Source organism: Sitophilus oryzae, unplaced genomic scaffold (assembly GCF_002938485.1).
Source record: "Sitophilus oryzae breed Bouriz unplaced genomic scaffold, Soryzae_2.0 scaffold_1429_pilon_pilon, whole genome shotgun sequence".
NCBI classification, from domain to species: domain Eukaryota; kingdom Metazoa; phylum Arthropoda; class Insecta; order Coleoptera; family Curculionidae; genus Sitophilus; species Sitophilus oryzae.
In genome coordinates, this window is record NW_022146092.1 from 213,854 (window position 1) to 237,173 (window position 23,320).

The 23,320-nt window shown below is 32.3% G+C and overlaps 1 protein-coding gene across 2 annotated transcripts in view; it reads left to right on the top strand.

Annotated features, from left to right (window-relative positions):
• The window catches only part of LOC115876225 (mucin-16), a 129,818-nt gene that overhangs the window by 22,028 nt on the left and 84,470 nt on the right, over positions 1-23,320 (top strand). Inside the window, exon 1 of one of the 2 annotated variants that reach the window (XM_030891924.1) lies at positions 11,671-11,692. The exons of the other annotated variant lie outside the window; for it this stretch is intronic. Within the exon in view, the coding sequence (XP_030747784.1) occupies positions 11,686-11,692 (7 nt within the window). The 5' untranslated portion in view covers positions 11,671-11,685. Of the gene's footprint in view, positions 1-11,670; positions 11,693-23,320 lie in introns of those variants that run through there. 2 annotated transcript variants of the gene reach the window in all.

The window sequence follows — 23,320 nt, forward strand, 5'->3', positions numbered from 1 at the left end:
GTGAATGTTTTGTAAGCTGTAAAAATATAAATATTGATTAGATTTCTTTATTTATTATCGATCTGTTTTAATATTGGACCTGCAAATCTTCATTTGAGCTGTCTAACGAGTTTAACAGTTTTTAATACAGTACTTTTCAATATTAAACTCCATTGAAAAGAAGAAGCTAACGTAAAAGCAGAGAATAGGTACATTAAAAATGCATAAAAGATAAATTTTATAATAGAGGTATTGAAATTTAGAAAACGTCAACATTTGACGTTTCCAATATTTTACCAAACCGTTCCGTATCAAACCGATGTTTTTCAGGAACCGCTCTTTACCGTAGTTTACCGGTCTGGTTCGCCTGGTTTTGCAACGGAATACAGCCTTAATGGTATTACCATGGAAACGCGTTTTCATTTTTAGGAACTATATTCTCATGTTTCTTTATTTTTCTCTAAAAAGGTATGGAAATTTGGAAAAGTAGGTATAAACGGAATTAACCATTTTAGAACAAATAATTTTTATGAAGAATGGATTTTTCTCAAAAAAGTAATAAAAATGTTTCCTCTTATAACATTAACATTGACATTTGACATTTACGTTTTAAATATTTTCTCGTTATTATTAATCGTTTTATTTAACCACATTCTACATAGTTCTTATTTTTTAGTTTCTCGTTTTGCATTTCACCAATTATTATACAATAATGTATAACTACAGCTTAAATAACGTATAACAACACTTATTTTATAAATATTTTAATATGTATCTTCTTGGTATTGGCCTGTATACACCTGTTGGCTCAAAGTATCACCCAATTACTTCAAAACCGTTTCAGCGAACTTCGAAAAAGGAAATTATTACACCGACCAAGTACATAATTTGGGTACATTTTTGCGGTCTTTTTAAATATGATGATCTCTTCATCATCTGTCATTGACGCGTTAACTTGTTAACTTAAGTAGCTGTTTTTAACTTTATGCAGACTGAAAAAGTGTTCCGAATTTATAAATATGCATATATTAATTTTAATTACAAGAATATGTATTGAGAGATCTAAAATAATACAGTCTGTTCCTGGATTGTCTTTACAAGAAGAAAAACCTACCCTAGAGAAAATTAGATAAAACATAAAAATGTCGTTGAATTTTTTGAATGTCCTAGGTCATAGCTTCAATGCTGACCCTAGAAATTAAAAGTTTTTTTTATTACCATAGTTTCCATGGTAATATCGGTTTCATTCTTTGATATATTATTATTCATAGAATTTTAATTAACGTCATATTTTTTGCTGTCTTAAAATGTTAAAGAAGCACAAAATTTATTTAGATTATTGCTATAGAAAGGGTGATTATAGTTATTGGAAAATGTCATACTTCAACAACAGCAAAAATATGATGTTAATCAAAATTAATAATAACCATCTATCAAAAAATGGAATCGAAATTATATTAGCATAGAGGCGCGTTTTGATTTTTAGCACTTTGAAAAAATTCAACCAAATTTCTATGTTTTTTTCTTAATTTTCTCTGAAATTTTATGACAATTTGGAAAAACATAAACGGGAGTAACCATTTTAGAAGAAGCAAATTTGTTTTTTTAAAGAATGCATTTTTCTCAAAATATCAATAATATTTTTTTTTCTCTTGTAAAGAGAATCCGGCGAGACATACTGTAGATTGAAATTTAAAATGCTATTTTTTTTTATTGAAAATGTCAAAAGTTGACATATTATGATATGTCATTCTATTCAGAATGTAATTTTCTATCATTTAAAGTAAAAGAATACTTAGAGTGCCATTTAAAAAATCAAAAGTTTTAATCATTTCCGGTTAAACAGGAAGTGACTGAAAGCATATGACAATCAATCTATATTTATATCACATTATTAACATACCAAAGTTTGTTTTTTTTATCTAAAAGAAATAAAAAGATACAGGAGCGAAACTTTTGAAAACCACCCTGTCTAGACTTTGACAACTGATAGTTAAGAGTCTATTTGCTGTACTTTCGGGTCGCTCTCAGGGGTCGGTTAAAGCCGGTGTGTGGCCGAAGGAAATATATATTATATTTCAGAAATCTGCCTAGGCTTAGCCCGATCCTGTCGTGTTAAGCCACACCCAAAATTTCAAAAACACGTGCTTTGATTACGGCTTGATTAAGGTATGCAGAGCTTCAGCATTTCTCATAAAATAGCGAGCAACTTGTTACAAAACCATATAAATTATATATCACTGTAATCACAAAACTTCAATCTATTTCCGTTTTGTAAGGGAATTTTAAATTATGTCCTTATTTTCGAGAAAATTTAGTCCAAACATAAGGAATATTTTGTTGATGTTTGACCATCAAAATTTTATGGTGCGTTTAGACTTGAGCACGCACGAGGTGAGCGTGCGCGCACGGCATTCGTTCGCGCTCTCGGCTCCGTTCAAATTAAAAACTTATTTTTCGACGAATGAAGTGATCCATTTGTGCGCGCACAGCAGAGTTGTGTTGGCGAAAATAATGGACGACCAAGAAATGGTCGAGGCTGAAGTCATTGTTATGCACAGCTTAATTATTAAAAAGAAGAAAAATCGAAAACATCGTCGCTGGTGGCAAACCCAAATTTTTAGAAATCCATATAATTTACTGCAACAACTTAGTGTCTGAGGAGGGCTATGATCAGTTCAGGAACTTTACAAGAATGACCAGGCCCGACTTTAAATATTTACAAAATTTAATAACACCAAAAATTACGAACAAAAGATACAAATTTTAGAATAGCAATTTCATTAATATCGACATATTCAATATTAATCTTATTTACAAGGTTTTGCCATGTGTTATATTTTTTTTGATTTTTTAATAATACAAAGAATGTTTAACTAATTTAATTAACCCATAATATAAGCAACTTTTCATATTTTTCAATTAATAATAACTAAGATTCATTGATCCACTCCATAATTTTAATAAAGAAAACGAAAAAAAAAATCACACACGCACGCACGAACGCAGACAAAGCAAATTGCCGGTCCAAATTGAGCGTTCGCGCACACATAAAATCCCTTTGAGCACGGACCAAAAACAGACACCAGACGGCTCACGTTCGCGGCTGCTCGCGCACAGACAGGTTCATAGTGAGCCTGCGCGCACAGCCGTTTAGCCTTGAGCATTCGCGGAGGATCAGTGCGTGCGTGCTCGGGTCTAAACGCACCATTACAAATAAAGTTGTCTAAAAATGTGCTACAATTCGGATATAGTAGAATCCTTTATCTTTAATTTCCATCTTCATTTATGTAAAAATACCTTTTTTTACATAAGTTTTACATAAAACGTTAAATGCCGAACGCATATTTTCTTACTTCTTCGGACTAGTGAAATGGACTCTTAAGAGTGACTTAAGAACCCCTACGTTCGTAATCATCCACACAAATCTATCAGAATAATATGGATCAAAAAATAAATTCTCGTAACACTATTCCAATGCAAAATACTAAACTAATGATACAGAAACGCATACTTATACGAGTCTGGCGTAAAACGTAAGGCCATCTGTTTCTCGAACAGCACAAACCCCACATTTGTGTGACCTGATACGTTTCAGCGTTGCGTCCGTCTAATTTACTGCCCCGTTGTTGTGATGTTTTCCGGGTGTGGGGATTTAAATCGCTATCGCGACTTGTATCAGGCACAGTTTAAAAGAACTTCTGTTCGAGAACACTTCCACGCCAACTTTATGGCGGCCGCTTTCGAGATAAGTGAGCCTAAAAACAGGTAAGTGTGGTGAAATGCGGCGTTTAATTGGCCAGAGGCGTGCGTTAAAAAGGCCCGAATTAATAACACTAAACGGTCTTAGTTTTTTAAGAGTTTGCATTGCATAATGTATTTGGATTCTAACGGCTATTCAAGTTAAATTGGAAACTGGATTTATAATTATTATTCTGTTTAAATTGGACGAATCTGGCGTTTAATTGGACATAGGCGTGCATAAAATTGGTACGACTTATTATTAGAAAATCGTCTTCGGTTTCGTAATTTAGGTCAAAAGGTATCTTTAACTCAATGGAAAAATGGATTTAAATGTCCTAAAATAATTAAAAATATGCAATGCTTGATTTTCCAGAGGCATGCATTTAGAACGGTCCGATATATTATTAATAAATCGTCTTAATTTTCTAAAGAGTCTGTGTTCCCCAACTCCAAAACAGAAGGCCGACTATTAAACTTAATCAGTAAATAGATTTAATGCTTTACAACTATAATTAATATGTAGTATTTAATTTGCCAGAGACGTGCATTTCAGAAGTCTAAAATTATTAATATTAGAAAGTAGATTGTCACACTTTTCTAAAAGGCGTCACTATTTCTTATTTTATATGACTAAATATATTGAAATTCTAATCAGAAAATATATTTAATACTAGCTGTCCCGGCAAATGTTATTTCGCCATATAAATATTTTTTATAGGACAACATTCATTTTTATTCACGGGGTTGAAAATTATTGAATTGCTAATATCGTTATTAAAAATAGGGGTTGATGGTAGAAGGGTGGATATTTAGGGTTGTATGTACTTTTTTGACACGATAATTTTATATATTAAGTTCAGTAAAATTTAATATAAACACTAATTCACCCCAATAGACCAAAACAATTTTAACACTGAACTTGCGTTTCGTTAACCATGTTAGCATGATCAGCAGATGCTGAAACTTGTTTGTCAAACATCTGCGAAGAAAGATTCTCGACTCTCTCTGAAATACATGTTTGTTTCTAGAAGATTTAATTTATTAAGCTTGGAGGATTTATTTTCTTAACAAATTTTGAATTGGTAACCACAAACATATTTCTGTGAAAAAGACACCGATATACACTAATATTCATTGGTGTCTATCAATCATTCATGCTTTACATTCGTGAGGTTGTAGTGAACCATTTTTTTTGCAATTTTCTCAACCTTATCACTAACATTGCTTTTCGGAATAACAAATTTAATAAAACTATGATGAACTAAATTAGCTGTGCATGATTTAAGTAATCAAATATCTGATCCTAATAACCTAATTTTGGTACTAAACTTACGATAAAGATTCAGTTCCGAAGACCGTGAAGCCATAGAAGGTTATAGTTGGGGATGGGAACCCTTGGTGTTAAAAGGGCACAATAAAACGCCAATTCACTACAATACACCAAAACACTTTATTTTTGCACTGGAATTTAATTTATTAATTTGAACTTAAAATTTATTCATCTGCTGATAATGCTAACATGGTTAGCGAAACACGCGTTCTGTGCAAAAATAAAGTGTTTGAGTGTATTGTAGTGAATTAACCTAACCTAAACATGTTAGTATCATTGGCAGATGTTAAATACTCAATTTTAGCAATCTTAATCGTCTGCTATAATGCTAACATGGTTAGCAAGACACTCGTTCAATGTTAAAAGTGAAGTGTTTTGGTGTATTTGTAGAATTTTGGCAGCTTTATTTTTTTGTCTAAAGCGTTTTTCAGTAGATGTCATAGTTTCTGAGATATAAACAAAAAAGAGTGAAAGAATTGACATTTAACTCCTCCCTACTCCTCGAGCTCATGGTCTATCTTCGGGGACACATTTGACACATATCAGCCCAAGTCTAGAGGAATCGTTTAAAACCATTTTCAAAACTGTGGAGCCTTTTTTTAACTAATTTGACTGGGGTATTCTGGTGATTAATCTTTTATTTTACTGATGTAAACAATACTAATTAAGGTACTTAGATATGGTCGATATATTATAGTAGTACTAAATTTTATTTTCCATTTCTTTCTTAAGTCAAAACACAATAAGAAATAAACGAGGAAATAAATGCCTACCTTACAACGACTTAAAGTTTATTTATTCTTTTAATAAAATAAAAAGAAGCTCCGATAAATTAAACAAACCGAGCGACACCACTCAACTAGATTTCGAGTTCATTCATATCTGAAGGAACCAAAAACAACAAAATGAATTAAAGTAAAATTAATCGAACCGACTGAAAAAGTACAAATAAATAGCAAATAAAAATAAGCGCAAAAGAACTCGAAACAGAAACGCTGGCAAGCAAAAAACTTCTAGATGACAACCCGTCCCGTAAAATCGAACTCCGTAATGCTTTCAGTGCGCTGTGCTCGTTGCAGCGTGTAAAATCTCGTTTGGAAAAAGCTCGCGGTTTTTTCCGAAACGACGACAACGGGGAAGAAGAGGAAACCTTAACAAATCGTAAAGCAATTTTTACACGCGTCCTTCTTGCTTTGCCAGCAACACTGATGCACCAGCTCGCGTTTTTGCACCGGTTAGAGCTATGCGGCGCGGCGCCACGCTAAAAACTCAGCATTTACGTTAAATACGTATTTATTGTCCGGAACAACATTAAAGTACTTATTTCTGCACTGAAGGGTTTCTTGTTAGGAAACTACTTCGTTATTCTAATGTTTCAAGGCTAAGAACGTCCAAAAAAATATATTTTAATACTGTAGATTCACAGTGTTTCAAATAAGAATTTATAATAGCGAAACATTTCAGAGAGTAAATCAGAAGAGACACAAAGATGATTAAAAGATGATTAATACCTTTTAAAATACAGTAAATTATAGAATGTTTAGGAGGGCGTTAATCACCGCGACCTTACATATTTATTGTGTTCCCCTTTCTTGAGTTATAACGAGTTATAACTCATCATACAGTCTTAGGGATTTGACAAAAGAACTGAGTATTTAAGTAAAAGTATTTGAGAGGACTCCACAGAGGCTCCCCATTTTCGACATGAGCCGTATCAAAATTTATAGCACGAACGGTTGTCGTATAGGCGCACTCAGTGATAAGGTGTTCTGGTGTTTCCCCATTTTCACCACAGAATCTGCATTCCCCGCCAATTGTTTCTCAGCTTCAACTTGAGGTGTTCGTTGAGGAGACTGTATCTTTTTAGAAACCTCGTAACAATCCGAAGATTGTTTTTACTTAAATCAAGGAAAATTTTTAATTTTTCTCGGTCGTAAGTTTTGAGGAACTTTTTCGAGTGTCTTAGACGATTGGAGGATTCCCATTCCAGGTTGTGGATGGAGTCTTTCAGGTTCTTCAGTCCCGTGTTAAGTTGGTTTCCGCTTGGAAAGCAGAACGGTTCTAGTTCGGTTAGTAGAGTGTTCACTCCTTTTCTAGCTAGGTCGTTTGCTTTTTCATTGCCCTCTATCCCTTGGTGAGCGGACACCCAGAGTAGGGGGACTTTGTTTTCTTAGCCTAATTTGTTCAGCTTTTCTAGGAATTCTTTGAATTCGAATTGATGGTTACTGAGTTGATCGCTTTTAGTGCTGCTTGATTATTGGATAAGATGACTATTACCTGTTTTCAATTAGAGTCAAACAAATAAAAAAATCGATCAAAAATTATCTTAGAAGATATTTAAGAAAACTGGAATTTTCCAATTTTTTTTGGTAAAATAAAGTCAGACTTTGACATCTTAATATCTCTTCTGGTTTACGAGATCCCTGAAATGTGCATTCCTATATGGATCAACTATGTATAGGCTCTCAATAAACAATCAAAAAACCAAATATCTTAACATTATAATTTTTTCACTATTTTTCTTCTTGTAAATGTAGCTGAAAAATTATATCATCGCTATAACCTTATTTTTAAACCAAACCTTATATGCTAGAAGCCTCTCATCAGACCTATCTTCTTAAATTAATTGCAAAAAAAATCACTCTAATTCATAAATATTTCAATTATCTTATTTTTTTAATGATCTCTTTTGTAGGACAATCAGTCACCTCATTGAGCTTAAAATTTGATCCTTTAATGTGCAGAAAACTCCTGGAAATTTCATGAGCTTCTTAGTTTTTTTCGTCAAAGATTTTATAAAGATTATGATTTTTCTTTGGACCAGGGTCTTTATAACCAAGATCAAGTGGCTTTTGTGTGATTAGTGATACTAATAGAAGATTCAGGTACATGAAAGTGTAGATTAACTCTCATAAATAACAAATAAATCATATTGTTATAACTAGTGTTTTAAAATGCAAATCACACGAACTGGGCCCAATTTTTTTAATACATATTACATTAACTTTTTTATATACATTTATTTAGCATTTGTTTATCAATTTCTATTAAAAAAGGTGCAGTCAAGCTATATCTAGATATCTAACAGTTATGATCGCGCAGCTAATTAAGGGGAACCACTGTGCAACGCCATAATAAAGCCGAAAATAAAATACCAAAGTTCTTGTAAGAAGAGGGATTGTAAATACATCACTCCGGTAAACTTATTTGACTAATGTATTACCGTGTTCCTATACCGCAAAATTTGTTTGCTATTTCCATTTAAATAATGAAGGTAATAAAGTTGTGTTCACATTGCCTCCGCTCGCTCGTTCTGACAACGCAATAAGTCTCTAACAGGAATCTTCTTCTTCTTCTTATCCGCCGTCTGCCGCTTCGGCAGGAGAAAACGTTTCATAGTTGAATAATCGCCTCCTGTTACCCTATCGAACAGTCGAACAAGCCAGAGAGAATTCACTGAGCTATATTTACATCTCTTTCAACCTGTTTATTAGTTGTTTGTACAAAAGCCAGTTAGGCCGATGTCAATGACTCCCCGCAGAAGTAGAAAAAAGACGGAAAAGAGGAAAAAATGGCGGTGAATCACCAAGGAAAACCGCTCTCCAGTGATGTAAGGGTAATTTAGATGCAGACTGGTTTTGTAACGTATCGAGGCAGATTTTATCATTACTGGAACGAACGCGAGCAATATTTAAATAAAATTAAAAGCAGCGTGGTTCAGTTAATTTAAATCACAACAAATCGGCACTATTTTATTTACTTCTTAACATTTAATTATTTACAATTATATTTTGTGTTACTGTATTAGTTACGTTATGAAATTATAGGTTGGAAAATAACTGCCGATAAGATAAGCATTTTGAATGTAGATATAAATCCAGTGAGGTCTAATTATTGTATAGACATATAAAAAATTATGTTCAAGATCATTCATTCATTTTGTCCTTTTTGCGAAGCCTATGCTTACAGCCCTATGGCTTCAATAAATGCTCTCCATCAGGTTCGGTTATTTGCAATTGATTTGACATCTCGCCATGATCGGCTTACTGCTTCGATCTGCTTTGTATTTGTTCTTCGCCATGTGTGTCTTGGACGACCAGTTCTTGTACTGTCTTGTGGATTCTACTCAATAGCTCTGCCAGCGATGTTCTTGCCGCTTTGCATTAATGTGTGACCAATCCACCTCCATTTCCTCAGTTTGGTCTCATTATACACCTGCCTCTAGTTGGTTAAGCCCCATAAATCCTAATTTCTCATAGTGTTTAACCAGAATATTCCTACAATTTTTCGCTGACAGCGGTTTATAAATACTTGGAGTTTGTTAATTAATGGCAGTGTAATTTCCCAGGTCTCTGCGCCATATAGCAATACTGACTTGACATTTGAATTGAAAAGTTTAATTTTGGTTATTAAGTTGAGAGTACTGTATTGATCTAAGTAAGATTAGAATTTAGAATTTAGAATGAGTAGGAGGGGGATTTCTTGAGTTATAACTCATTATATAATCCCAGGTCTTTGACAAAAGCCAGTATCTGGGACGGTTTTATAGAGGGTAGTTCTCCATCTCCAATATCAGTCGTACCAAAGTTCATGACACGAATGGTTGTCGTCTCGGCGCACTCAGTGATGAAGTGTATTGGTGTTTCCCCATTTTCCCCACAGAATCTTATATAAGTGAAATATTCGCCGTTTCTTCTTAGTCTCAATCTACTGAGGTGTTCATTGAGGAGACAGTGTCCTGTTAAAAACCCCGTGACAATCCGAAGATTGTTCTTACTTAAACCCAGGAAGATCTGTGATTTTTCTTGATCGTAAGCCCTCAGAAAGAGTATCTAAGTAAGATTTTAAATGTAAATTTTTAAAATTTTGGGTAACAATGGGGATCAAGAAATATCTTGGTATGATTTAAAATATCGGTGAATGGAAAAAACAGAACGGATGAAAAAAGGCTGGAAAAAATAAAAACAAAATTAATTTATCTATTTTTAATGAACATATTATTCAAAAATTTGATGAATATAATAATACTAATCATCATCTCATTATCAACCAGCCACTAAAGTCCACTGCTGGACGTAGGCCTCCCTCGTTTGCTTCCATAACTCCCTATCTTGAGCTATTTGCATCCAGTTACAGTGGATACGCCTTAAGTTGTCATGACATCTGGTTGCAGGACGGCCTCTGCTCCTGGATGCATCATGTCTTGGTGTCCATTCTATTATTTTCTTCGTCCATCGGTCATCGTTTAGCCTTGCAATGTGTCCCTCCCAATTCCATTTCAAAGTAGTTATTTTCTTTATGGCATCCATGACTTTTGTTGTCTCCGTACTTCGATATTCGGTACTTTGTCTCTCAGAGATAGCCCCAACATTGATCTTTCCATTGCTCTTTGCATTAATCTGACTTTGCTTACTGTTTTCTTGGTTAATGTTTCATACGTCAGAACAGGTAGTACGCATTGATTAAATACCTTTCTCTTCAAACATATTGGAAGTGCTCCTTTAAAAGTGTATTTCAATCAGGCGGCCCAAGTCAGTCCTATTCGTCTGTTAGGCTTCCAAGTTTGGTTATCGCGCTTATACGCATTTCGTTTCCCAAGTACTTGTAATCAGTTGTTCCTTTTATTTGATACTAGTTAATATATTTCACCGCCAACTACTGGGTTTGCCATACCTTGGGTTTTTGAAATGTTGTCATCCCTTAATGTTTCTTTTTTGTTGTTTTGAGATGTTCTTGGGTTTTATTTACGCCATCGGATATCAACACAATGTCATCAGCAAATCGCAGGTAGTTCAAGTTTCCGCCATTTATATTTATACCCAATTCATTCCATTCTATCTGTTTGCACATGTATTGGAGCAAATTATTAAATAATTTTGGAGGGATGGTGTCGCCTTGGCGAACACCTTTTTCTATGTGAAAGTTGTTAGTATCTTCATGAAGCCTAACACAAGGTGTAGCGTTCTCATAATATGTTTAATCACTGTGATGTACCGATGATGTATACGAGAATAAACTAGGGATTTTAACATTTTTAGATGGCTGATGGTATCAAATGCTTTTTCGTACTTGACAAACACTATCTATTGTATTCGACAAATTTCTCAATTAGACTTTTTAGAGTTTGAAGGTTGTAATCGGTTGTAAGGTGATCATTTGTGCCGAAACCTGATCTGGATTCGGCTTACTCTGGTGGTTGATATTGGTCTAACTTGGCAGGTAGTTGGTTGGTAATTATTTTCGTAAAAAGTTTATATAAGTGAAATATTCGGTCTATAGTTTCCAAGATCGGTCGTATCGCCTTTTTTATGCATTAAAACAATAGTTTCATTATTCCATTGTGTTGGTGTTATGCATTTTGACAAGCACTCGTTTATAATACTAATAATATACATATAATGATAAGCCCAGAAACACGAGAAATGAGAAAAATACAGAATGTTTAGGTTTGTGAATTTACATGTTAGCTTTCATGGATACCGCGGGGCAGACATAATAGATGAACAACCTTATTGGTAACCCGAGTCGAAATTGAATTTTATGCACGCGAAAGCTGTTCAAATAGTAAAATACTGTGTTCATGTTCACACGCGCTTATTCCACTCCTTATTATTTTGTTCGCACTGGAGGTTATGACAGGTAAATATCCCCTTTTGAATAGTTTAAAATAATAATCACCTGCAGCTCTTAAACGTTGACACTACTTCAGTATCAATCAGCGGTAATAAAACTTCAATATTTTACTCTCTCGGTGTTGAAAATTATACGCCAACGCGTTAGAAAATTGGAATTTAGCTCACAGAGTGTATTTATATAAATTATTAACATACTTTTATATTTTAATTAAAGAAAAATGTTATTAAAAGTGCAAATATTTTTAGGGGTAGTATATTTCAATCGCAAAAACACGTATATAAGAAAAAATTTGAAAATTTGTTTAAAGTTTTTAATTTTTGAAGTAAAACTTCTTCACACGCATTGGGAGTAAAAATGCAAGGCCGTGACCCACGGCCATCATCTATAGGTATATTGTATTTATTATTTGTAGCTTCTGAATAACGGTCTAGGTAAAGCATCTAACTCATTTGCCAGCTAGAATTTAGAGTTAGTAACTCGCATTTTCATTGCAGGACACTGTCATATTTATGTCAAACCAATAGTCAACACCAAAAAAAAACAATAACACCCTGTATATAAAAAAAAATTAACACCCTGTATATTTCCTGAATGCTATATATAGCTTTGATGTAACATATCTAAGAAAGGTGATGATAGAAATCTTTTTAAGCCCAATTAAAATACCATACAGTATAACCTATAATTATCTGTTCAGCAAGACTATTATTTTTCCTTAATTAATACATATTACCAACGATTTTAATTTGAAAATAATTCACTAAATATTATCACCCTGTATCCGTATAAACTGAAATATTGTGCCAGATTTGGCCTTGGCTAGAGTTATTTAACATAAAGTGTGTCGGCAGGTTTTGTGCATTAGTATAATAAAAAATAAACTGCGAAGATGATTCTTCCTCAAGGTTCCAGCAGGTACTTATATTGTTGTCCATTTTTTATGTTAGTTTTTTCGAGTGAACCATCATCTCATATAGGAAGTGGTATTTGGGTCTGAGATGAGACTATACGGTTTGTAACGTTTATAAATAAATTAATAGGAAAGTTCTTGAACTGTGAACAGGAAGAATTATTTTATTTTAATTTGATTTTAATTTTTAGGGTTTTGTCATGTCCTAGAGATAATATAATTAAAGAAGATATACCCCTAATTTTATGATATACTTGTCTTCAGATGCTCGATTAATATCATGATGAAAATTCGTTATCTTTTATGCAGGGTCCGGCAATAGTGCGCCGGGCATCTGTAGCTCCAAGAATAAAACATCCTGTATATTATTTCATTTTTGGCTTCCTTTCAGATCACTTTACATGATCCTAAGATATGAGTAAATATATTTCGATAGTTTCAGAGATATTAATAAACAAATAAAAAATATAGATTTTTCAACCTTTCTTAAAAAATTATTAAAAATACAAGAACTGTCCTGAAACCGAAACTATATTGAATTTATTATAGTTTAAAAAAAAATGGTTCATTAACTTAACCATAGAGTAAAGCCGTTAACCATGGTAATATCAGAGATTAAGAAATTATGCAGGAAAATTCGCGGTAAATGTGTTCCGCGATGTGTTCCTGAGATCAAAATATACCACCCCTAAAAATACCTGCATTTATTTAAGGCTCGCCCTGTATATGCAGGTACCTACTTTCTTTTGATATTTATACAGTAAATGATAATATAAGCTAAATTGTTAATTAAAAAATATACGTTTTAATTTATTGAACAATAAAAAAATCATCGATATGCACTAATGAGGAAGTATGGCAATTTTTAAATTCTCTCACGGATCATATACCTCGCAAATCACATACATAATAATTATTTTTCCATAGCAGCTGTTAAAATTGCCTTATATCTATCAAAAATAGTAGATAAAATAATATTTTAACCGCAATGGTAGATTAAATGATACTTTAACAGGGAGGATAGGTTAAAAACTTTATTTCTTCTCGCACGTTTTTTAATTGCCTCCATTTTTGAAAAATGTTGTATTCCTTTTCAAGTTTCAAGTTATTCGGGATTTAAATGGAAGTAGTTTGGATATGGCGTTTGTCGCCTCAGCCTGAATATCTGTTGGTAATTTACTTATTTAGTTTTGAGTCATTTCTGGCTCCAATTCAATCAGCAATCGACAAGAAAGAGAATTAAAAAATATTGACTCAAAACTGACAGGTAAAGAGACAGCTTTATTTATTTGTCAAATTGCACAGAAACCAACGCCAACCCAGCACCATGTTTTTTCTACTCGTAATAAATTCCTTGAAATAATAATTTCTGTAAATTTTTTAAAACGTAACTCGCTATGGAAAAAAATATTGTTTTATACACGACGATAAAATTGCATTATCGTCTTTCGAAATTAATTCACTCGCGATTTCATCGCTTGTGAGTTTATCTTTTCTTAACGATAAAATACCATTTTATCGTCTTGTATAAAAAATAACTAAAAATCTGACTGTGTATGGTAATTGTTAAAGTCAACTAGAATCAAAATTAGGACAATATGTTCTAGATCAAGATCTAGATAAACAATTTAAAAACAAACAGTTATGACAAATCAAAATGTGATTTTCTTCTTTCAAACCAAGAATTGCAACTGACATTCGTGAATTTCTGCCTATTTTACAGAACGTAGTTCGCAAATAAATATCCCTTGAATGTAATGGCTAGCCACCGAAAAATTCAATACGCTCCTGTAATTGTTATACTGTTCAAGCTTAAATGTTAGTTGGGCACACGACAAAACCTTTATAAATTGCCAGCTTGAACGCCTTTGGGACAATGTGGTGGTCGAAATAGCACCAGGTGTTAAATAGGGGAAACCACGCCATAAAAGTAATGGTAGCTTTATGATGACTAGACACAATTTAATATACCGGAAGTGAACCTATATTTCTTAACGAGATCTATAAACATTTTAGTGTTCTAGTGATAGTAACTAGCATTAAGAAACTTTTTAAAAATCTAAAGATAAAATTACGCAAATTCCAAATACATATTTGGTTACCCACAATTTTTTCGTCACTTTTTTTATTGTATTCTTTATTTATATGGTGAATACATGACATTTTTCCAGTTACTTGAAAAGGTCTTAAATTATTACAACACAAATCTAAAATACACACATGTGGGAGAAATTACTTTGTGCGACATGTTTTCTAAAGGTCGTATGATAGAAACCTATATTTTTATCTGCTTCTTTTGAGTTTGAAAAATTACGTGATATATGGTTTTGAAGGATACATGGAAAATACATTAAGTTATTACCAGGATTTTAATTGGCATTCTTTTTTGGACAACTTTAGTTTACTGATTTGTATAAGGTTTTGTTTTAAGGCTATTTAATATTTTTAATCATCATATTTTTAAATTGACACCAAGGCAAATAATAATCCTTCCAACCTTCCATATATTTTTGAATAGAAGTCTATTGTTTTTGCACTGGATATTATAACATTTAGTTTTAATATATAATAATAAACTATAATTTTCTTTGATATTAGTTGTCTACAGTATGTCCCCGGATTATCTTTACAAGAGGAAAAAAACTTTTTTGTTATTGACATTTTGAGAAAAACGCATTCTTCGTAAAAAAACTTGCTTGTTCTAAAATGGTTAATCCTGTTTATACTTTTCCAAAATACAAATTAAAAAAATACAATTAATAAATATAATACAATATAAAATATAAAAATAAAAAAAAATATAATATAATATAATATAATTAATACATATAATTACAATTTTAACAGAACATCAACGGTTTCTTGTAGACTTATCTGTTTTAAAAAAGTAAAGTGTTCTCAAATAGTGAATTTAAATATTTTAAATAGTTTTTTTCTTTATTCTTTGTATTTTTTTGCTTCCGACGATGGAAAGAGATAAATTTTCCGAAACGTTAAGTATTTTTTTCTTTGTTAGGCAAATTTGTACAACTGTAAACATAACTTCTGACAAGCAGTGTCCGTTTAGGTTTAACGCCAGAAGTGTTTACAAAAAATAACTATTTTGTTTTGTAGATTTTCTTGCAGTGCAGTGGCGAAATACCCATAAAGGATTTTTTTGAAGAGATGAAAATATGGTTGAATTTTTTAAGTCCTAAAAATTAAAACGCGTCTCTATGGTAATATAATTTCTTTTTTTTCTTTTGATAGATTGTTATTGATAAATTTTAATTAATGTCATACTTTTTGCTATATTAAAATGTTAAAGAACAAAATTTATTTTGTTCAATGCTACGCAAAGGGTGATAATATCTAGTTAATGGAAAATATCATACATTAACAATAACAATAAATATAACGTGAATCAACATTAATAATAACCATCTATTAAAGAATGAAATTGAAGTTATATTACCATAGATTTTTAGAACTTCAAAATAAAAAAAATATCAACCATATTTTCATGTTTTTTTTTTAATTTTCTCTAAAACGGTATGGAAATTTGGGAAAGTAGAAACAGAGTTAACCATTTTAGAATAAGCAAAAATTTTTGTGCGTGGAAATTGAACATTTCATATAGCTTCTTTCCAGTGGATTATATCATTGACTAGTACAAAGAAGTGATGCCTGGTTATGCAGCCCATTAAGGAGTTTTGGTCTTGGTCTTACTGCAAAACTCTTGCAAGTCTAGCATTTTTTTAGAACACATAATTAAACAAAAGTTGTGCCTTTGTTATTGGACATAACTAGATAATAATATATTCAACGCTAAGTTAACTTATAGATCTCTTAATTAAAAAGCTGTAGTAAGATATTTGATTTTAATCCAATTTTTGTATAAGTTAATTCAATATTCTAATATATTTTTTTTAATTTCAGGTAAGCCAAAGGACCACCTTAAAAGCCAATTATAGACAAGTGAGTGATATCGAATCTTAAAAATTCAACAGTCGAAATTTATTTTATGCCTTCTGCGTCCAATCCGAATTTTATACACTAACGGCGAAGAATGTCTGAACGGTAACATAGTTGGCAAACAAACCACCACTGATAAGGATCTGATTACGCGATAGAAGTGGCTTCTTTACAACGGAAAGTGTCCTTTTGTTACGGCAGATACGGCCCAGACGGAATATAATAGAATATAATGACGAAAATGAAATATAAAACTCGACAACACGAGATAAAGTCGATATATTTCTCCGGCGACCGGTTTATTCTACCAGATCCGATACAAGATTTTAGATTAGAGAATTCCATTGGAAAACCGTATTTTGATCTATCTAAAAAGCGTGTTATAGAATTCGCACTATTCAATTCCAGCTTGCAATATTCTTTTTCACTTGTTTTATTTTAGTGACATTAGAGCTATGAAAAATAAACAAACCTAAAATAAAAATTATTAAATATGTTTTAAACAGTTAATGTAAATATGTTATAAGAAAAATAAATAATAGCACCAGTTTACAAATTCGGGTCAACTTTTGGACCCGAGCAGATGAAAGATGATGAACTTTGTCAAAGCGCTCAATCGCGAAGGACCGGCTTTCCAGTACTTAACCAAGTTGTTTCCAAAACTGTCATACGCAAAAATCAAAGAAGGAATATTTGTCGGACCTGATATTCGAAAACTAATGGCTGACGCAACGTTTACAAAATGTTTAACGCTTGATGAGGCAGCAGCATGGGCATCGTTTCAAAGTGTTGTTCACAACTTTCTCGGTAATCATAAATCACTGGATTACAAGCAAGTAATCGACAATTTGTTGCAAAATTACCACAAGATTGGAGCTCGAATGTCTCTCAAGATACATTTTCTGCATTCACATCTTGATTTTTTTCCACAAAACTTGGGCGACACGAGCGACGAGCAAGGAGAGCGGCTACACCAAGATATAGCGAAAATAGAAAGGCGATACCAAGGATTTTGGTTTGACGAAGGCATGATGATCGATTACTGTGGGACTCTAATCCGTGAAACAGATCCCAAGCAGTATAAAAGACTCTGTTCAACCTCTGTTCATTTCGGATTTATATTGTTTAATTCAATAAATGACCGTTAACAGTCAAAAATAGTAAAAGAAAGAATTTATTGAATATTTCGAAAACTAGAACCAATCTTAAAAAATGGACTGCTGATTTGGATTCAGCTCCAAAAATTATCTTAGAAATTGCTTTTAATTGCTCAGGTCCAAAACCGGATCTGGAAGTTTTTTGATCTTGAAGACTGGAAGTTTTTTGATCTTTTTTGATCTTGAAGAATTTTTTGACCTTTTTGATCTTTTTTGATCTTTGATCTGAAGCTTTTTGACATGAGTAATTTGATTTTCATGTCAATATGACTCTTTTAGCTAGTTTGAAGAGTAATAACTTTTCGTCCGTAGCTGTATAAAACTAGTGAGTAGAAAAATATTCATTTACGACGTTTTTTACGTAAAAAAGGTCCCTTGGGAAAAATCGCGATGAGTAATGGTTCTCGAGATATTTGGAATCGCAATAAATATCAATACCTATCATCATTGACATAAATTACATATGTTGCCTAAATGGATACTATAGACTGAAATCATAAATTTGAAATGTTTTTTTCTGCCAAAAGTTTAACAGAAACTTTTTTATTTTTTTTATGATTAATTTAAAAAAAATTCCAAAATTTATTATTTCAGTCAAATAACATGCAAATAACTGTCTAATCAACGTGTTTATTTTTTGTCAATAATTACATGTTTTGACTATTTCTAAATATTTTGAGAACGGTTGCTCGTAGCGATTTTTACGAAGAGTCATTTTTTACGTAAAAAATCATGGAAATGTATATTTTTTTACCCAGTAGTTTTATACACGTACGGACGAGAGAAAAGTTCTTATTGTTCAAAACAGTTAAAACACAAGTAGGTGGCGCTGCCTACAAATAGGAGTCATATTGACATCAAAATCAAATTTCTCATGTCAAAAAACTCACAGACACCAATTTTCATCCAAATATTGATGTTACTTCAGAAATTATTTGAAAAAAACTGAAATAGAAATGAAGCTTCTACACCCTGTATCTCCGAAACTAAGCATTTCAAGACATACATTTATACGAACTTTTTACTTATTTTTATCTGCACTTCGGACCACCCTGTATTTTAACTGCTTAGTCAAACCAAGTCTGTAAGAACGTTCGAGCTTTTGAAAAAACGGAAAGTTCAATTAAAAGAGTCGTAAAAGTGGTCATCATAAGCGTAACCAAAGGCGAAATAAAAACTAATTTCGCAATTTCTTCATTAAACTAATTAAAATAAATCTCATTGCCCAGTCGTTTATGTCTGTACAAAGTTACCGCAAACGCGAAGAGAAGACGAGAGGAGGAAAAAAGGCAGTCAGTGGTCGGGCTCGAAGGGAACGCGAGATGGAGAAGAGCCAGTTCGCTTGTGGAAAAAAATGGAAGAAACAAATCAGATTCTAATTTCATGCCTTTACAGAATCTTATTAAACGCCTTCGGCCATCAACTGCGTACATCTATAATAAATTTTGCAAGAAAATTAGAGGCGTTTTTGTTTTTGCGGCCGGAGACGGAGCGGAGGCCAACTTAATTTTTCTCGTCGATACGATGCATTTAGCTCATTATAATCGAGCCATTTAGCTCTGTAATCATTCAGAACAAATAACACAGACGCGCAAAAGGAATTGAATTGAATTACAAAAGGATTACTGCCCATTCCTCAGGGGATTTTCATCGTAATGAAAAGTTGAATAGGTCTGATCACATGATCACAATTTTACTTTACTGTGGAAAGTATTCGTAAAATCCTGTAATTATTGAATACCACGTACCTGAAAAACAGGGCCCGGCAATAGTGAGTCGGGCATGTGTAGCTCCTAGAATAAAAAAAATTGGGATTTTTGTTCAAGTACAAACCAAAAGTATGTACTAGGATGTATTTCAGGAAAATATTTTAATTTCTACAGGGTGGCTCAAAAAAGTGTGAACGCGGAACACCCTGTATATTATTGCATTTTTCCCTTTCTTTCTAAGATATGAGTAAACACATTTCAAGAGATATTAATAAATAAACAAAAAAATATATATTTTTCAGTCTTTTTTTTAATACAAGAACTATATAGGTATCCTGAAATAAAAAAAAAAAAACTATATAGGTATTACACATTTCCTTTAAATAGTCTGTACTTACTTTGCTATCTTCTTGTTAAAGTGCCTTCTCCATTCAGTGAAGATCGGCAACAACCATGGCAAATTCCTCTCTATTTTTCGCTCTTCTCAGCAAAGTATGTGAGTCCAGGCCTGTCCAATCTCTGATGTTCTTCAGCCAGGAGCATTGCCGTCGTCCGGGTCCGCGCTTTCCCTCAATTTTACCCTCGATGATGAGCTGAAGGAATTCATACTTGCTATGTCTCATGATATGGCCCAAATAGGCTGCTTTCCTCTTTTTTATTATGTCGAGGAGTTCCCGGTCCTTGTTCATTTGGTTTAGAACTCGTTAATTCGAGACACGGTCAGTCCATGGTATTCTCAGCATTCTGCGATATACCCACATCTACTTTGCTATAAACATCGTAATCTTAAATCATACAGGGGTTCAACATTCTATGCCAAACTTTCTAAAATATAAAATAATGTTTATTTGTTTTTTTAATGGTGCATCCTGTATTAAAAAATTAATATTTTTTGTATTTAGAGTATTTTAAAATTTTTACCGGTTTCGCAGATATTCGCGATTTTATATTTCAAATAGTAAACTTTATTAAAGCCACCCAATGATTTTTCTCTCGTATTTTACCGTCATATTTTTTTTACCGAGTCATATGAAATAAAATACCACGAGTATCTGCGAAGCCGTTAAAAATTTTGAAATTTTAAAAACTATAAAAACCAAAAATATCCATTTTTTATTTCTTCATCTATTAAAAAAATAATATACAGTGTATTTCATTCAAAAAAAAGAAGAAAAAATATTTTACATGTTAGAAAGTTTGGCGAAGAATTTTTAACACCCTGTATGATTTAATATTACGATATTTACAGCAAAGTAAGTACAGACTATCTAAAGTAAATACCCAGTATAGTTTTGATTTCAGGACAGTTCTTGTATGTATTTTTAATATTTTTTTTAAGAAGGGCTGATTTTTTTTTTATTTATTTATTAATATCTCTAAAACAATCGAATTATATTTACTCAAATCTTAGGATTATGTAAAATAATCTGAAAGAAAGCCAAAAATGCAATAAAATACAGGGTGTTCCATTTAAAAAAAATCATCCCGATCCACTCACTCTTCTTTGAGCTACCCTGTAGAAGTTAATGAAAGAAATATTTTCCTGAAATACATCCTAGTACATACTTTAGGTTTGCACCTATCAGTCGATGTTTTCCTTAAATAATTCTAGTAATAAGATTGACAAGGAAACAAAAAAATTATTACATTAAATTCGTTAATCCGAATATGTCACTCAAGAACTAGGGAGCCTGTATATAGGTGCAAATATTTTGTGCGGTACTAATTCTCGCATATATGTAAAAAAACTGATACTAATCTTCCTTTCGTTGACATCGTACTATTTTCTGGCATTTATTTATTAAGATACAACTAAAACTCCTACCTAGACGGCTTTTTTTAAAACGCTAATAATAACAAAAGTTCTGCTAAAAATTGTGATACTATGGTATGTGTCTAAATAATATTATTATATAATTTTAGATCCTACGATATTATCGCACAATTTTTACCAAAAATATTAAAGAAACACATTGCATTTCATTAAATTCTGATTTAAAAATTCCTAAACATCTAGAAAATGAAAACAAATTCGTTCACTATCTACATATATCAATCTCGTTTTCAATCTAACAAAGAATAATATCAAGAACTTGTAATTACTTACCATTCGCTTGGTAGTAAAAATATCACACCTTCAACTCCATCCCATAACACTTATATAACACCGACTAACAAAAACATGTAAAACAATAACCAGGTGTTTAAAACCCTAGTTTCCGAAATAAATTAATTATATTTCAAAAGCTTATTGCTAAAAACCAGCCGAAAACTAAAAAGAAACGCGTTGTTTACCGTTGATTGTTAGTTTTTTTCGGTTGTCATGAGGATCTGTCAGTCATGGCTATCTTTTCAAAATTTCTCAAGCGCCGAGCTGGGCGAGCGATTAGCGAATAGTCTTCTGTCTTGGGACTAAAAATCTGCCGTTTACGCGAGTGCTCGGACAAAAAAAGGGTTCTTCAGGAGTTTTTTATTTGGTTCCAACCTTTATTTTTTCGTGATTTTGCTTTTTCATTTATTTTTCGTGAGTCTGTGCTGTTTTGTTGAAATTTCCGAATATTTCCGAGCACTCGATTATAATGGCAGACTAGGGGCAGGCTTTATCAGCCTGTGGTGGACCGAAGAAAAATGCTAAGGCCGGTTTCATACTAAATATTAATGCTTGATTTAGATTAGAAACATAATTTATTTTTGATATTAGTATTGTTTAATGCTTTATATAGTTTGTGATTGATATTTGAAAGTAATAAAGTTTATATTTATTTTATTTTTTAATACTTCACATTCTATACTATACCGTATGATTGAAAAAAATCGGCGTCAAAGACGGTTGGGGAGTGACAATCGATGATAATTTTGCCGAGGTAAATTTCTAGACGTCAGTTAGTTAAAATTAACATAAAACTTGTCAAAAATTAACACTAGTTATAGAAAGATTAAAAAGGATAGAACGTTTCCAGACATACATCTATTTCCAAAAAAAATGTTTTCTCCAAATTTAAACTATACATTTCGAATACAGTAGAAGCAATGAAGTATAGAGCTTAACCTCGCCAAAATTACCACCGAATGTTATTCCCCAGCCGTCTTTGACACCGTTTTTTTTCGATCGTGTGGTATATTTATTCCCAAAAAATATTATATTGAAACTTAAAAGATCACAGTTATTGATTATATAATTGAAAGGCATCAAACGACTATGCTAAAGAGCTAAAATATTGAAAAATCCAAAACTTGTTTCTTACCGATATATCCAATTAGAAGTTTTTGGTCGGTTAGCTCCTTTTCCTTTGATCGGGAAATATTTTCGTTATTAGATTATCGTTAGGTTATGGCTGCGGATGCAGTAACAAGACGGGATTTACATTCTAGTTCGGAAAATGCTTTCCAAAATTGGATCTTTGACCGGTTTGCAGTTATCCAAGAAACTGTACTTATTCTTTCTGTTTATATTTCTGTCGGTATTTTTTTGTATATGATGTAATTGGAAGGCTGGAGCTGATAACAAAATCAGAAAAACAGCACATTGTTACGGGATTTCCTTTAGTTGGAACTCACAGATGAAAACAACAACATGAAAACTGTGAAAACAAGCCTTAAAAGAATTTGAACAAAAATCCACTTCACATATTCTCAGATAGATTGAAAAATATATCTAGTAGAGAGAGAAATATTTTGCTACTTGGTATTGTAAAATATTTACAAACATAATATGACATTTCTTTTATTTTCTATAATAAATTTGTATGTTCCTATAATTTAGTAGATATGCGAAAAATATAAGGAAACTGCAGGTCGCTCAATGGAACAAAATATGCTGGGAATAACCAAGAGAGACAGTAAAAGAATAGAGTGGTTACGACAAAAGACCCAGGTAATAGATGTCATAACAGAGTCAAAT